Source organism: Plasmodium gaboni, chromosome 10, assembly GCF_001602025.1.
Source record: "Plasmodium gaboni strain SY75 chromosome 10, whole genome shotgun sequence".
Lineage (NCBI taxonomy): Eukaryota > Apicomplexa > Aconoidasida > Haemosporida > Plasmodiidae > Plasmodium > Plasmodium gaboni.
Window position 1 is genome coordinate 1,157,494 of NC_031490.1, and position 15,525 is coordinate 1,173,018.

At 18.2% G+C, this 15,525-nt stretch overlaps 5 protein-coding genes across 5 annotated transcripts; 2 read left to right on the forward strand and 3 right to left on the reverse strand.

Annotated features, from left to right (window-relative positions):
• Window positions 1-1,251: 1,251 nt before the first annotated feature.
• Window positions 1,252-4,113, forward strand: PGSY75_1031600 (hypothetical protein; the record flags this gene model as incomplete). Its single annotated transcript, XM_018786087.1, has 1 exon — window positions 1,252-4,113. One exon carries the CDS (start codon window positions 1,252-1,254, stop codon window positions 4,111-4,113), a length of 2,862 nt encoding a protein of 953 aa, XP_018641704.1.
• Window positions 4,114-6,593: 2,480 nt separating this feature from the next.
• On the forward strand, window positions 6,594-7,296 carry PGSY75_1031700 (protein phosphatase inhibitor 3; the record flags this gene model as incomplete). The annotated part of the gene is made up of 4 exons (XM_018786088.1): window positions 6,594-6,777; window positions 6,908-7,000; window positions 7,118-7,163; window positions 7,269-7,296. The coding sequence occupies 4 exons, from the start codon at window positions 6,594-6,596 to the stop codon at window positions 7,294-7,296; spliced, it is 351 nt and encodes a 116-aa protein (XP_018641705.1).
• Window positions 7,297-7,705: 409 nt separating this feature from the next.
• PGSY75_1031800 (hypothetical protein) lies at window positions 7,706-9,272 on the reverse strand (the record flags this gene model as incomplete). Its single annotated transcript, XM_018786089.1, has 3 exons — window positions 7,706-8,586; window positions 8,704-8,973; window positions 9,146-9,272. 3 exons carry the CDS (start codon window positions 9,270-9,272, stop codon window positions 7,706-7,708), a joined length of 1,278 nt encoding a protein of 425 aa, XP_018641706.1.
• Window positions 9,273-9,808: 536 nt separating this feature from the next.
• On the reverse strand, window positions 9,809-12,279 carry PGSY75_1031900 (hypothetical protein; the record flags this gene model as incomplete). The annotated part of the gene is made up of 5 exons (XM_018786090.1): window positions 9,809-10,048; window positions 10,277-11,298; window positions 11,386-11,581; window positions 11,688-11,962; window positions 12,210-12,279. The coding sequence occupies 5 exons, from the start codon at window positions 12,277-12,279 to the stop codon at window positions 9,809-9,811; spliced, it is 1,803 nt and encodes a 600-aa protein (XP_018641707.1).
• Window positions 12,280-12,694: 415 nt separating this feature from the next.
• PGSY75_1032000 (putative ribosome maturation factor RimM) lies at window positions 12,695-15,071 on the reverse strand (the record flags this gene model as incomplete). The annotated part of the gene is made up of 2 exons (XM_018786091.1): window positions 12,695-12,803; window positions 12,994-15,071. The coding sequence occupies 2 exons, from the start codon at window positions 15,069-15,071 to the stop codon at window positions 12,695-12,697; spliced, it is 2,187 nt and encodes a 728-aa protein (XP_018641708.1).
• Window positions 15,072-15,525: the final 454 nt, after the last annotated feature.

Sequence of the window (15,525 nt, forward strand, 5' to 3'; positions counted from 1 at the left end):
TTTTTATTTTTTTTTTTTTTTTTTTTTTTTTTTTTTTTTTTTTTTTTTTTTTTTTTTTTTTTTTTTTTTTTTAATTTTTTTTTTTTTTTTTTTTTTTTTTTTTTTTTTTTTTTTTTTTTTTTTTTTTTTTTTTTTTTTTTTTTTTTTTTTTTTTTTTTTTTTTTTTTATTTTAACAATTTTATATGGTATAAAATGAAAAAGTGTACTTTTTATTAGTGAAAATATATAAAATGTTATAATAAATATATTTGCAATTTATTATTTTTTTTTTTTTTTTATTATTCAAGCATGATTATTTTATTCCCTTGGATGATATAATATATATATATATATAATATATTGATTTGATAATTTTATTATTTTTTTTTTAACTGGTTAAATATAAAAATATATTATTAATTAAATATATATATATATATATATATATATATATATAAGTAAATATTAATATAAAATATAAAAAACATATATGTATATAATATATATATATATATAATATATTGATTTGATAATTTTATTATTTTTTTTTTAACTGGTTAAATATAAAAATATATTATTAATTAAATATATATATATATATATATAATATAATGTATATTACAATAAAAGAGAATAAAAGTAAACCTTTACAAGGAGAAAATTAATATATGGAAATATAAATATATAAACATATGTATATATAATAATAATAATAAATATTATTATTTATTAGTATTATATTATATGATGTATATATTTATATAGGCTCCAAATAATTATTTATTTATAATCAATATTTATTTATAATCTTATTTCCACATATATATATACATAATATGTATTGTGTTTATATTTTTGAGAATATAACCCACAAAGTATAATTCTTTTCTTAACAGGGAAAAGAAGAAACGTTCTCAACAGCAAATAAATAAATAAATAAATAAATATATATATATATATATATATATATGTATACAATAAAATTATTCTGTGATTCTAGAAAGGTCAACAATATATATAATGTAATATATACATATATATAATATATATATATTATATATATATATATATATATAAGAAGGGTATTATTTTATATATAATGTTATTATTTCCATTAAGAATGTGAAATATAAATACAAAATATTATAAAATATATATTATATATATATATATATTTTTTTTTTTTTTTTCATAATTTGTATATATATATATATTTATATATATATACATATTTATATTATATTTCATATATATATAAAAAAAAAAAAAAAATGCTGAATGAAGAAAAGCTAGGGGAGGAAAATGATTTGCTTAAATTGAATAATGATACTAACGAAGATGTTATAAAAGATGAAGATAATAAAAGTAAAGAAAAAAAAAAAAAGAAAGTTCAATTTTCTGATAATAATGAAACAATATATTATGAGAAGGATGAAAATGAAAATAGTTATTTTAATTTTACTCTAAATAATTTTAATTATTTTGAATGTTTTTATAATGATATTTATGGTTATAATTTTAATGACAAAATTATGAGAAGTAATAATTATAATGATGATGTTGAAGAAGATGATGAGGAAGATGAAGATGGTGATGACGATGATGATGAAGATGGTGATGACGATGATGATGACGATGGTGATGACAATGAAGACGACCATGACGATAACTATAATGACGATAACGATAATAACGATGAGAAGGATGAAAATGCCCAAAATAATATTAATGATGAAGAAAATAAATCAGATGAAATAAACCCTAAAAATAAAAATAAAAAAAATAATATTTGTAATAATAATAAAAATACCATACTGAATGGAATTAACAATATAAATAATGATACAAGTAATTTAAATTTAAATTTAAAGAAAAAAAAAAAAAAAAAAAAAAAAAAAAATATGAACAGTTCTATATATAATAATAACGAACAAGTTACAAAAAATATCTTATCATTAAAAAAAAGTGGTAATAACACCAATGTTGATGATTTAAAAAATGGGAAAAAAAATTGTTTATTATCTAATATTTTCTTATCAAATGATGAAAACAATAATATAAAAAAAAAAAAAAAAAAAAATTTAATAAACATAAAAAATATAAAAAATATAAAAAATACAACAAATATGATAAATACAACAAATATGATAAATACAACAAATATGATAAATATAACCAATAATAATTTTAAAAGGGAAAAATTCCATCAATCATTCAATGAAGATTCTTCTTTCGAAATTAATAATATACAATCAGCTACATTAAATGCTCAAGAAAGAACTATACATTATAATAAAGATTATTTTGGTTATGACATTGAACCTTTTAATATGAAAAATGAATTAACACAAGGATATATTGATAAAGATGGTAATTATATTTATAATGAATCTGATAATGATGAAGTTGAAGAAGCTTGGCTAAAATCTGTAGATGAACAAGATCCACTTTCTACATTTTCTAATAATAACTTACAAGCTCAAAAATTTCAAGAAACACAATCGAAATTTCATATGACATATGATAAACTAAATAATAATTTATTATCAATTAATATTTTTGACGCTTTATATTCTTTATCATGTTTATTAATAGATGAAAAAGAAACACCTATTAAAGCTATGATTAGATATAAAAAAGATCTAAAAGTTTGTAAAAATTATCTTAACGAATATGAAATTAAAATAAATAAAATTAATTCCCTTGCTATAAATACAAACGCTGATCAAAAGGATCAGTCGACAAAAGAAATTGACAAAAATTCGCAGACACTCCAAACAGATTATGAGGAAAAGACAAATTCATTACAGGTCTGTATTAGGAGTACGTTAGCTAGCCATCTTGAAGAAGAAAGCACCAAAGAGGGAAGCCCAAAAATGGCAGAACCAATTGGTGATATGAAAAATGATGATATAAAAAATGATGATATGAAAAATGATGATATAAAAAATGATGATATAAAAAATAATGGTGATATGAAAAATGATGATATAAAAAATGATGATATAAAAAATAGTGATATAAAAAATAATGATATAAAAAATAATGATATAAAACATAATGTTGATGATGTAGTAGAACAAAATAATAATAATTTGATAGAACAAAATAATAATGATTTGATTGAACAAAATAATAATGATTTGATAGAACAAAATAATAATGATTTGATTGAACAAAATAATAATGATTTGATAGAACAAAGTAATAATGATTTGATAGAACAAAATAACAATGATTGTGATGTAAAAGACCCAGAAAGTAACTTGATGAATCCAACCTTAGACACCGAACATGTAATAATAAACAATCAAGAAGACGAATCAAAATGTAATAATAAAAAAACAGAAAACCAGAAGAATGAAAATCTGGATGATGATGATAATGATGTAAAGAAAAATATTGTAAACAATGAGAGCTTACAAGAATTAGAGAATTTAAAACAAATGTATCAAAAGATTATTCTTGATTATAAAACTATAGAAAGACGATTTAATAACTTAATAGATTTAACTCAGAAATTGACCAATGAATATAAAAATGTTTATTTTTTTACAAAACGAGAATTAGAAACATTATGTAAGAAACTTGAAGAATATAAAGAAAATGTAGACATACACTGGCAACTAAAGTGGATGAATGGTGTTGATAATAATGTATATGGTCCTTATAATTATTATGATATATATAATTTTATAACAACAGGGATAGTAACCGTTTTAAACCCTATACTTCTAAGAAGAATAAATAATAAGAATGAAGTATTAGAAAATATCTGGCAAATGTATGATGCTGTAAATTATTTAATATTTGTTACTAATGATAATATTAAAAAGAAGAGAAAGCATGATGGTCTAACCAATGAAAATATAGATGACAATGATGAGAATGATAATAATGACGATGATGATGATGAACATAATGATGATAATAATGATGATTATGATTTGATCAATAAAAAAAAAAAGAAAAAAGGATTAATACAAATATCAAAAAAAAAGAAAAAAAAAAAAAAAGATCATTATGATAAAAGTAATATTTATAATCATGATAATAATAGCCATGCAAATTCTTCTAATAATGAAGAACATAGTGATAATGAGGATGACTATGACAACGGATATGAATTTTAAGAAAATTAAAAATTTTCTTGGAAACACTTGGAAGTGCATAAATAAATAAATAAATATATATATATATATATATATATATAAATAAATATATAAATATATATATATATATATATATTTATTTATTTAATTATGTGTAAATTCTTCATATGTTACCTTTTAGCATAAAATATATTACTACCTGTGCATCTTTTATTTTTTATAATTTTTTTTTCAAGTGGATATTCATATATCTTTTTTTTTTTTGGGGTGTGTTTATAATATATTAATTGTGGAACGTGTATTATCACACACTCTCAAAAGTAGAAGGTGATGAAGAGGGAAAAAAAAAAAAAAAAAAAGGAAAAAATCAAAAAGAAAAAGAGAGAAAAAATATATATATATATATATTTATATTATTATTTTATCATGAATATATAAATAATATATTTTTGAATATATTTTATTGTAATATTTGTATGGAAAAAATAATAAATAAATAAAAATATATATATATATATATATATATATATATTATTTATATTTATTATTATTTTTTTTCTCCATTTCTTTCATCTTCTAAAACTTGATCAATTGAATATTATATATATATTTTTTTTATTATTAATTTATTATTTTTTTTTTTGAGTTTTAATAATTCGAATATATATATTTTTATATTGTATTTCCTTTATTTATTATAACGTTTAGGTGATATTATGTAATATGTCACTTTATTATTTTATTTTTTTTTTTTTTTTGATGCGTATAAAAAAACATATGTGAAAAAATAAAACATGGTTTCATAAATACAATTAAAAAAAAAAAAAAAAAAAAAAAAGAAAAGAAAAAGGATGGAAATTAATAATATCTATTTTGAAATAAAACAAAAGAGATTTACCCCTCCCCTACCACATATAATTTAATATAGACAAGAAATTATATTAAATAATTTGAAGAATAAATATGGATGCCCTGTCCTTTGATAAGATATTTTTCTATATAATAGGATTATTACATTGAGCTGAATAAACATAATTAAATGATTTAAAAAAAGAAGAGTGTAAACAATTTTTTAATATAATATATAAATAATTTAAAATGAGCTAATTTTATTTTTGTTTTAATAAAAAAAAAAAAAAAATATATGACTGTGATCTATGAAGGGATGTAAAATCCATATGATGATATAAAAATATATAGAAGTATGGTATATGTTTTTTTTTTTATTATTTATATTTATTATAAAAAAAAAACTATCATATATTATATATATATATATATATATATAATATATTTAATATCTTATAAAAGTTATTGATATATTTAATTTCCATCATATATAAAATTATATATATATATATATATTTTTTTTATATCAAGTATTTTAAAAAAAAAAAATAATAATAATAAATATTTATAAATATTTATATATATATATATATATAATTTTATGGTCGAAGATTTATTTTTATATTTATATTATTTTTTTATTTTTTAAGTAAAAAAAAATTATAAAAAACAGTTTATATAAAATTGTATTTATAAAATAATATATATAATATTTATAGTAATTTTACTATTTAAATAATAAAAAATATATTAATCAAGAAAAAAAAAAGAAATAGCTGATCTTTTTTTATTAAGAACAATCTTATGAAAAAAATAAAACCCACAAAAAAAAAAAAAAAAAATTATTATTAAATTAGCAAGAAAAAAAAAAAAAAATATATATATATATATATTATATATATATATATATTAATTATACGTATATTATATTATTATATATATATGATATTTTTATATAAAGTATAATAAAATATTATATATAATATTTATAATTATGTATATATTTGTATCAACTTTAATTATTTAAAATATAAATGAAAAAAAAAATTTAATTTATAATATATAAATTGGAATTTTTATTTATTTATTTTCATCATTTAAGTTTATTTTTATTTCTTCATTTATTTTTATTTTTACGCCCACTAGAAATAAAAAAATAAATAAATATATATATATATATATATATATATATATATATATATATATATAACCACTTCACTATAAAATAGTAAATAAATAATATATATATATTTTTATTTATTTATTTATTTATATTTTTATATGTTTCTGATACCTTATGAAGACATTATTATATATATTTTAATTGTGAGTAAATATATAATACATGAATTTTATTTATGTGTATTATGGTTTTCATTTTTTGACCATTAGAAACATATTTCTTTCATGTATATAAATAAATAAAATATATATATATATATATATATATATATATATATATAATATATTATATATGTATAATAAAGTCCTATATTTATATTTTTAAAAGTATCTATATAATATACTAAAAAATATATTGTAGGATTGTTTGAATTTATAATGTAAATATATATATATATATATATATATTTATTTATTTATTTATATAAACATATTATATATTAAAAAACATTTCTATATTTTTATATATAATGTGTCCTATGCATTCATCATCTACAACCACTACTACGTATGTTCAAGATACAAATACAAAAAATGATAACAATGCAAACACTAGTACTATTGTTAGAATTTTAAAACTGGCTCCACAAAAAGCTGTAAGGTGGGATGAAAACACTATTGATAATGAGAATGCTCAAAAGAAGTCATCCAAAGGTAACGAAAAATAAAAAAATATATAAAAAAATAAATATATACACATTATATATATATATATATATTTCCACACATTTTATTTTATTTTATTTGATTATATTTCTTATTTTACTCTTCTACCTTTTTATAGTATGTTGCATTTATCACAGACCAAAAAATTTTGGTGAAAGTTCTGATTCTGAATCGGATTTAGATTCAGATGTAGAAAAACCAGATATCAAAAGTAAAATATGACCAAAAGAAAAAAAAAAAAACCAAAAAAAAATAAAATAAATAAAATAAATAAAACAGTTTTTATATATATATTATCCATTTTGTTTACGCTTGCCATTCTTTATAGAAAAATGCAACTCAAGTTGCAAAAAGGACAATCCAAATAACTATAAGTAATATATGTAGTTAATATATATGTATGTTATTATTATATAAATATTGAGAATTTTTTTATTTTTTATTTTTTATTTTTTTTTATTTATTTTATTCTTGAATAGGAACGAAGAATTAGAATTAAAAAAATAAATAACTTATTTTATTTATTTGTCCCACATTTGTTATGTTATATGTTTATAATTTTTTGTATTTTTTTTTAAATAAAAAGGTAATTTGGTTTTTCATTATAATTTAGTAAACACTAAAATTATATATGCTATATGTATTATAATATATATATATATATATATATTGATTTATTTTTATAACTTATATATTTGTTTCACATATATATATATATATATTTTTCCATATATATAAACTTAGAAAAAAAAAAAAATTAAAATCTTAAAATAAATTTTTAATTTGTAATTTAAAGTTTTTTATTGTTTAACATTAATCATAAAAATAATAATATATATATATTTTTTATATATATATCATTTTTTTTTTTTTCTTATATTTATTTTATTTTTTTTTTTTTTGGGGGTTTTCACATTTATGCGTCCCACTTATAATGGTCAGCTATGGTTAAATATAATGTCCTATTATTACCATCTTCCTGCTGAGTAATAGAATCATTTTTGATATTTTTTTTTTTGTCGGCATCTACTGATTCGAATCCATACTCATAAAACATTTGTATCCATATTCTGTGTGTAATATGATGTCCACAATTAACTAGATATTCTGTTTTTTTAAAAATACATTTCCCATTATATTTGTTTAAAACGGTGAGCATACTTTTTAAAAATTCTAACAATAGTATGGTTAGGAATTCTTTTGATTTTCTAAAATAACATACATTCCACATAATTTCATCATCATTAATTGTTAATCTTTTATAATATTCCTGTATAAACTCATTTAATTCAATTTGTTGTGTTTTTAAAGTTTTTATGCCTGAAATTTCATTTTTGACATTACAAGTATGAGGTAGAGGTTTTTTATGAGTACATGATGTTATTAAATTTTCTTTAAAATAATCTGAACTAATATAAATACAAGAATCCATAGATTCTGGGGTTATAACACAGAAATTTTTATTTTGTTCTAGATTTTTTAATACTGCAGGGTAATTCATTCTATTTATTGGTTTAAGATTTGCACATCGATAAAAAAAATAATTTATTACATTATTCCAGTAATGTATATTTGTTTTTATATTATCATCTTTGAATGATAAAGTATATAATATTTTTCTATAGTACATACTTACAACTTCACTATCGATTTTAGAGCATCCTTTAAGTTTCAATAATGTTTTACAGTCTATAAAATTAAATAAATAACTTATTAAATTGTGCTTGATAAATATATTTTGTTCATTCCTAACGAAGAGTATTTTATGAAGAGAGCAATTTTCTTGAGGCGCCTCATCTGGAAAGTATCACAAGGTGGGATAAATAAATAAAAATATATATATATATATATATATATATATATTATATGTATATATATTTATATTTATACATTTTTATATGTTGATTAATTTACTTATTATTTCCTTGAGGTATAATTCAATTTTTTCATCAGAAGACTTGGGAAATTTCTCTTTTACTATTTCTTTTATTTTATTGAAAGAACTTTCTTCTGGCGTTTTCTTTTCGACTTTTGAAGATTGTTCATAATTACTATAAGTTGTTTTGTATTTTTTGTTTGTCTCCACTTGTGTTTCCTCTTCCCTTTTACAATTATATATTAAATTAATGTAACAACTCTTGGACTCAATGAAAGCATATAGGTTTTTATAAAAATCGCTATATTCTATAATATTAATAGAGGAAAAAAAAAAAAAAAAAAAAAAAAAAAAAAAAAAAAAAATTATGAACTGTTCATAAAATTATGTACAAAAAAAAGTTATTGGTAATAAATAAATAAATACATATACATATACATATATATATATATATATATCAATATTTATATATTTACATACTATTTACTATGTTAGAAAACTCTTCATTTTCTTCTTCATACGTTTCATTACTTTTTATTGTATCGTCTTTTTGTTGTTCTCCTTCTTTGTTGAAGTTTGATTCCAGTTTTAATTTTATTTCACTCATTCTTCATTTATACAACACATACACACACACACATACAAAATAATAAAATAATAAAATAAATCATATAATAATATTAAATATCTAAATAAGAAAAAATCAAAATGAAAGGAGAATTTACTTTATTTATTTTTTCCTAATCCATTTTTATGTGATAACATAATATTTAAAAGAAAAAAAATTTTGTATTTCTTAATTGTACTAGGTTTTATTTTTATAAAAGATAAAAAAAAAAAAAAATACTTAAAATATACCTATTCTTGACATATTAAATTATTACAAAAAAAGAAAAAAGACTTGGAGGCATAAAAATGAAATAAATAATTTATTTAAAAATAAAATATTATAATATTGCAACCAAAAAATTTGCTTTAAATTGAAAAGTGTAAATGTTATATATATAGAGGAATATATTTGCATTATATAAATTTAAAAATGAAAAATATGTAAAAAAAAAAAAAAAAAAAAAAAAATTATTATTTTTTATTTATTTTATATATATATATATATATATATTTATATTTATTTATTTATTATTACTACTTTAGAGGAATTATACTGGGTTCAATCGACTTGAGTTCGTTAATAAAATCTTTATTTTTCATATCGACCATATTCTGCTTATTTTTTATTTTACGTTTATATAAAAAATAACATATAAGTAAACTAACTAGTACTGGTATGAATATACAAAAATATAATGTATAGAGTCCTCTGTAACCCACAAGGCATACATCGCATTTGTCAATGTAATCAAATTTGTCATATTTAATAATATCCTGAAATTAAAAAAGAAAAAATAAAAATATTTATAAAGTAAAATAATATAATAATAATAGGAAGAATTAAATAGGGTATATTCTAATGGATATAATATATATCATATAAAATATGCACACAAATATATATATATATATATATATATATTTTTTTTTTTGGATGTTATTTCTCTCCCGTTTTAAAAATATTTGAATATGCATTTATTAATTATTTCATATATTTCTTACATCTCGCTCAAATAACAAAACAGTCTCAAACAATTCCTTGGAATTCATCAGTATCCTTTCTGCGATTACCTGAGCCCTAATTTGATTATTATCATCTGCCTTTTCTATAGATAAATATAAAAGCTTCTTATTTGGCTTTAATAAGTCTATAATTTTAAAAAGATTATATGTACTAAGTCCTTGAGAAAAGAATCCATAAAAAATAGGTGGTTGTGATTCTTTGGTATATACACAGGATCCCATGACTTTTATTCTTTGTTTATTTATGTCTTCATTTCTTATAAATATATCCTTTGGAAAAGAGAATGTATAAAATTTTTGAGTTAATTTATCTACATCTACATCTGAATTAATTAAAATGATAAGACTTAAGGATACATCATTTTCTGTTAATAAATTGTTTGTACTATCTATATTTTGAGAATATAGGAAATAAAAATGTATATTAGATATATGAGATGTTTGTTTATATATTTGATGTATTATAGTTTTATATATAATATCTGAGTCAAAATAATAAGCTAATTTTGTATCTGAATTTATTTTATATTGTTTTAATATTTTTATTAAAATAATACCTTCATTAATTTGTAAATCCTGTTTATATGTATTCTCTATTAAGGCATAAAAATAATTTTCCATATTATAATATCTTGATTTTAATAATCCATTTTTTGTTTTTATATATATAGGAATAATATCTATATAATTAAAGTATATTAAATTTTCATCTATTTCTATAAAAAATATTTTTTTAAATAAAAGAAATAAATCTTTTATTAATATTTCTCCATATTTATTTTTTAATATAATTTCATCATGTAAAGAGAATAGATTTTCTTCGTTTGATTTTATAAAATCGAAAGAATCCTTTACTTTTAAAAATACGTTGATTTCCTTTTTGTCGATATTTATTATATTAACATTGTGTTCATTAATAAGGGACATGAAAATGTTGAAGAAGTTGAGTGTTTTCTCTAGAGTGTAGTGGAACTCGCTCAGATAATTATTTTGTGATATATCTATAAAAAGGTGAAATTAAAAAGTAAGATGTATATATATATATATATATATATATATATGTATGTATGTATTTATGTTTGTTTAACCTAATGTTTCTAGAACGAATGGAACAATAGAAAGTAAAAGACCAATTTCTTCAACATCAAAAATTATTTCTTCTTTACATATATTCAGTTCATGCTTTGTAACTTCTTTAAATCTACGATCTGATAATTTTAATTCATTATAAATTTCCAAAAATCCTATATCAAATTTTTTCATATTACTCTCTATCTCTTCAATCTGACAAAAAATAAAATATATATATATATATATATATATATATATATATATATATATATATATATTTATTTATTCATTTATTTATATTTCAATCTCTTGTTGTTACGGATGATATAAGAGAATCAAAAAGGTTGAACTCAAAGAAAATCCATAAGTTTTTATTTTCTTTTTGTTTTTTTAGATTTTCTAAATTTTTTTTAATCAAAAATATTTCTTTTTCATATTTCTCATCCTCATAAATTTCAAAAACTTTATCAGTCAATGTACATCTTAAGGTGTTATACAAATAAAAAAAAGAAAAGTGATACAAATTTTTCGGTTTATTCAGTAGATATGTATTTTTTATTAAATGTCTTATAGAACTGGAAGAAAGCAAATCGCCTTAAAAAAAAAAAAAAAAAAAAAAAAAAAAAAAAAAAAAAAAAAAAATGTTATATAATTATCAATGTGAAAAGAATCAAACTAATATATACACTTTGTGTGATTCTATTTATATATATCGCACATAAAAAAATATATATATATATATATACTTGAGACATTCAAAAGGTTCTACTACTTTCAAGGTCAACATAATAAAAAGATGCTGCTTGAATAAAATTTCATTATTTTTATTTTTTTTACAAACCTGTATTTATATGTCGTACATTAAGAATGCATACAAAAAGGAGAAGAAAAATAATGTGTCTTATATTCATGTTGTCCTACATTTTTTTTTTTTTTTCTTAATAAATAAAAAATATGACATTAATTATATAACATAAATAATATATATATATATATATATATATATTTTTATGTAATATATTAGTTAGAAAATAATAAAGAAAAGCTATTAAATTTTTACATATACAACAACAAAAAAAAAAAAAAAATATATATATATGAGAGGAGCCAAATTATTAAATATATATTAAAAAAATAACATAAAGAGGAAGAGAAAAAAAGATGCATGTAGGTCGTTTGGTGGTAAATTATATTATCAAAAAAAATGTTGTACACACACACAAAAAAAAAAAAAAAAAAATGTTTTTTTTTATCCTTTAATATATATATATATATATATATATATATATAATATGAACATGTTTATATTTATATATTTTTATTCCTTCATTTGTTATCGTCCAACAAAAAAATGGTACTTATATCCAGGTATATTTTTTTGTCTTCATAATGAACGGACCTTATTGTTTTTTCCTTTACGATTGGCACCAAAAAACTGAAAAAAAAAAAAAATAAAAAATAAATAAATTATAATATATATATATATATATATATATATTATATGCTAGATGATTTTCTTATTTCATATATCTTATTTCTTATTTCTTATTTTTATTTCATATTTCATATATCTTATTTCATATTTCTTATTTTTATTTCTTATTTTTTCTTCCGTGTCTACTTACTATTGTATATTTTTTAGCTTCTTGGCCTGGTCCTTTGTTACCTCATAAACCTTTTGTTTGTCAGATGCATCAATATTTGTATGGTTATATAAAAGTTCTTCGTCTGAAGAGAAATGGGAATTCTCATGTATACTGGCTTCTTTGATGTCATCAAAAATATGATCACAATAATCACATTTAAATATTTTTTTATAAGTGTATCCATCAAAATTATCTAAGGAGTCATAATAATTTTTATCATTTTTTATAGGCTCAGATGGTATGTTAGTATCATCTATATTTTCTTCATATGTATTATTTGTATCTGATTTATTTATTAAGACTTTAATAGATTGAATATTTTTGATAGGACTATTATATTGTGAATCTTGAAGATTAGAAGAATTATTTTTTTGATTATATAACTTAGCAACATTAATAATATTGAATACTTTTTCTAGTGAAATATTTTTTTTTAAATGTATTTTAATTAAATCATCTGATATTTCTTGTACGGATTTACTATTTATATAATCATATTTCGATAGAAATCCATTTACATTTCCAATAGATGTATGTGAAAAATCATTAAAAATATAAATATCAAAATTTAAAAGATCTGTAGATATATATTGGTTTTCTCCTATATCTGGAAATGTTCTTTTATCATCACATATTAAGCAATTTTTTAATTTTAAAGCATCACCTCTTGTATTAATACCTTCTATTTTTATATAAAGAAAAGAAATCTTTTGTGATTCTTTTACTTCTAATATTTTTATAGGTAAAGGATAATTATAATTATTCATAAATATATAGCGATAACAACCAGGTTCAAAACGTATATCATTAAATGTAGTAAAACTTATAATTTTTAACCAACCTAAAAGACCATGTACTCCAATTATTTGTCCTATGACACTATAATTATTTATGAATTCTGTATGTTTACTATAGGACTGATAATTATTATAACCACTACTACTATCACTACTACTATCACTACTATGATTATCATTTCTATTTTTTTTACTATCATTGTTTATATTGCCATTGTTAGAATCTACTTTTTCTTCTGATACATTTTTTTGTAACGTATTTTTTATCATATTAGAAAACGAACTTGTTGAATTAGATCCAACTTTCATTATATTATTATTATGATTTATATCATTTATTAAATCTAAATTATTCTTTCTATTTTTATCTAGATAATAATTTAAAATAAAAAAATCTGGTAAACTCATTTTTTTTTCATTTTTTTTTTTTTTTTCAAACAAATCCTCTTTATTTTCTGTATAATAAATATTATATCTATCATTTAAAAAATCATCAAAAAGGTCTACCCCCTTTTTTTCTTTTTTTTTTTTTTTTGTTTCTTCCTGATGTTTTTCAATAATATTACTATTATTATTATTATTTTTTTCTTTTATATATCCAGCTTTAGAATATTTACTTCGTTTATAATATTTAGTGTCTGTCAGAAATTTTCTCTCACTCTGGTTTATTTCTTCATCTGTGTTATCTATCTGTGTGTCATGTTCAGATTCTCCTTTTTCAAGATTCTCCTTCATGTTATTATTTTTTTTTATATTATGATCACACTGGTTATGATTTTCATATGTATTATCTTTTTTTTCATTTAATCGTATATTCCTTTTCGCCACGTTGTTATAATATAATTTTTTTTTTTTTTCACCCCCCCCATGATACTTTATTCTTGAAAAAAAAACAAATAATAAAGAGAAGATGTTCTTTTTAGTTCTGTTGTTATTATTAATATATATCCTTCTCTTCGTTAAAAAAGGAGCATTGAGAGTTTGATTTTCATTTTTCTTGTAAATAAAACAATTACGTGGATGAACAAAAAGAGGTATACTTCTTGGTTTACCTTTTCTATTTGAATAATGATAAATAAAAATTTCTTTTTTATAATTATTAAATAAATATATTATATTATTTCTTCGTTCTTTTAAAAAATAAATATTGTTCTTAAAATTATTATATTTACAGCTTAACTTATAATATTTAAGGACCCAGAAAAGAAAAAAATAATATAATAAAACTAGGCATTTTTTATAAGTTGAGAGTACAATCATTTAATCTTACATGAGAAACATATTATCATAAAATAAAACAAACATTAATAATATCTATAAATATAATATATACATATATATATATATTATATTTCTTATGTGTGAATATTTTATATATTTTATATATTTGATAAAATTTATTTTATAAACGTAAATAATATTATACAGTTACATTAAAAAAAATACTTATATATATTATCATAAAAAAAATTTATTATAATGATATATACTATTTTTTCATCTCATTCTTAATTACACATAATTTCAACATTAAAATTGAAATTTACTAATATGATTCTCATTTTATTATAGTATAATATTCATTCTGTTTTTTTTTTTTTTTTTTTTTTTTAAATATTTCAAGTAAATGGAACCTCACCCTTCAAATGAAAATTCGAAATGATATAAATATATATATATATATATATATATATATATATTTATATTTTTTTAT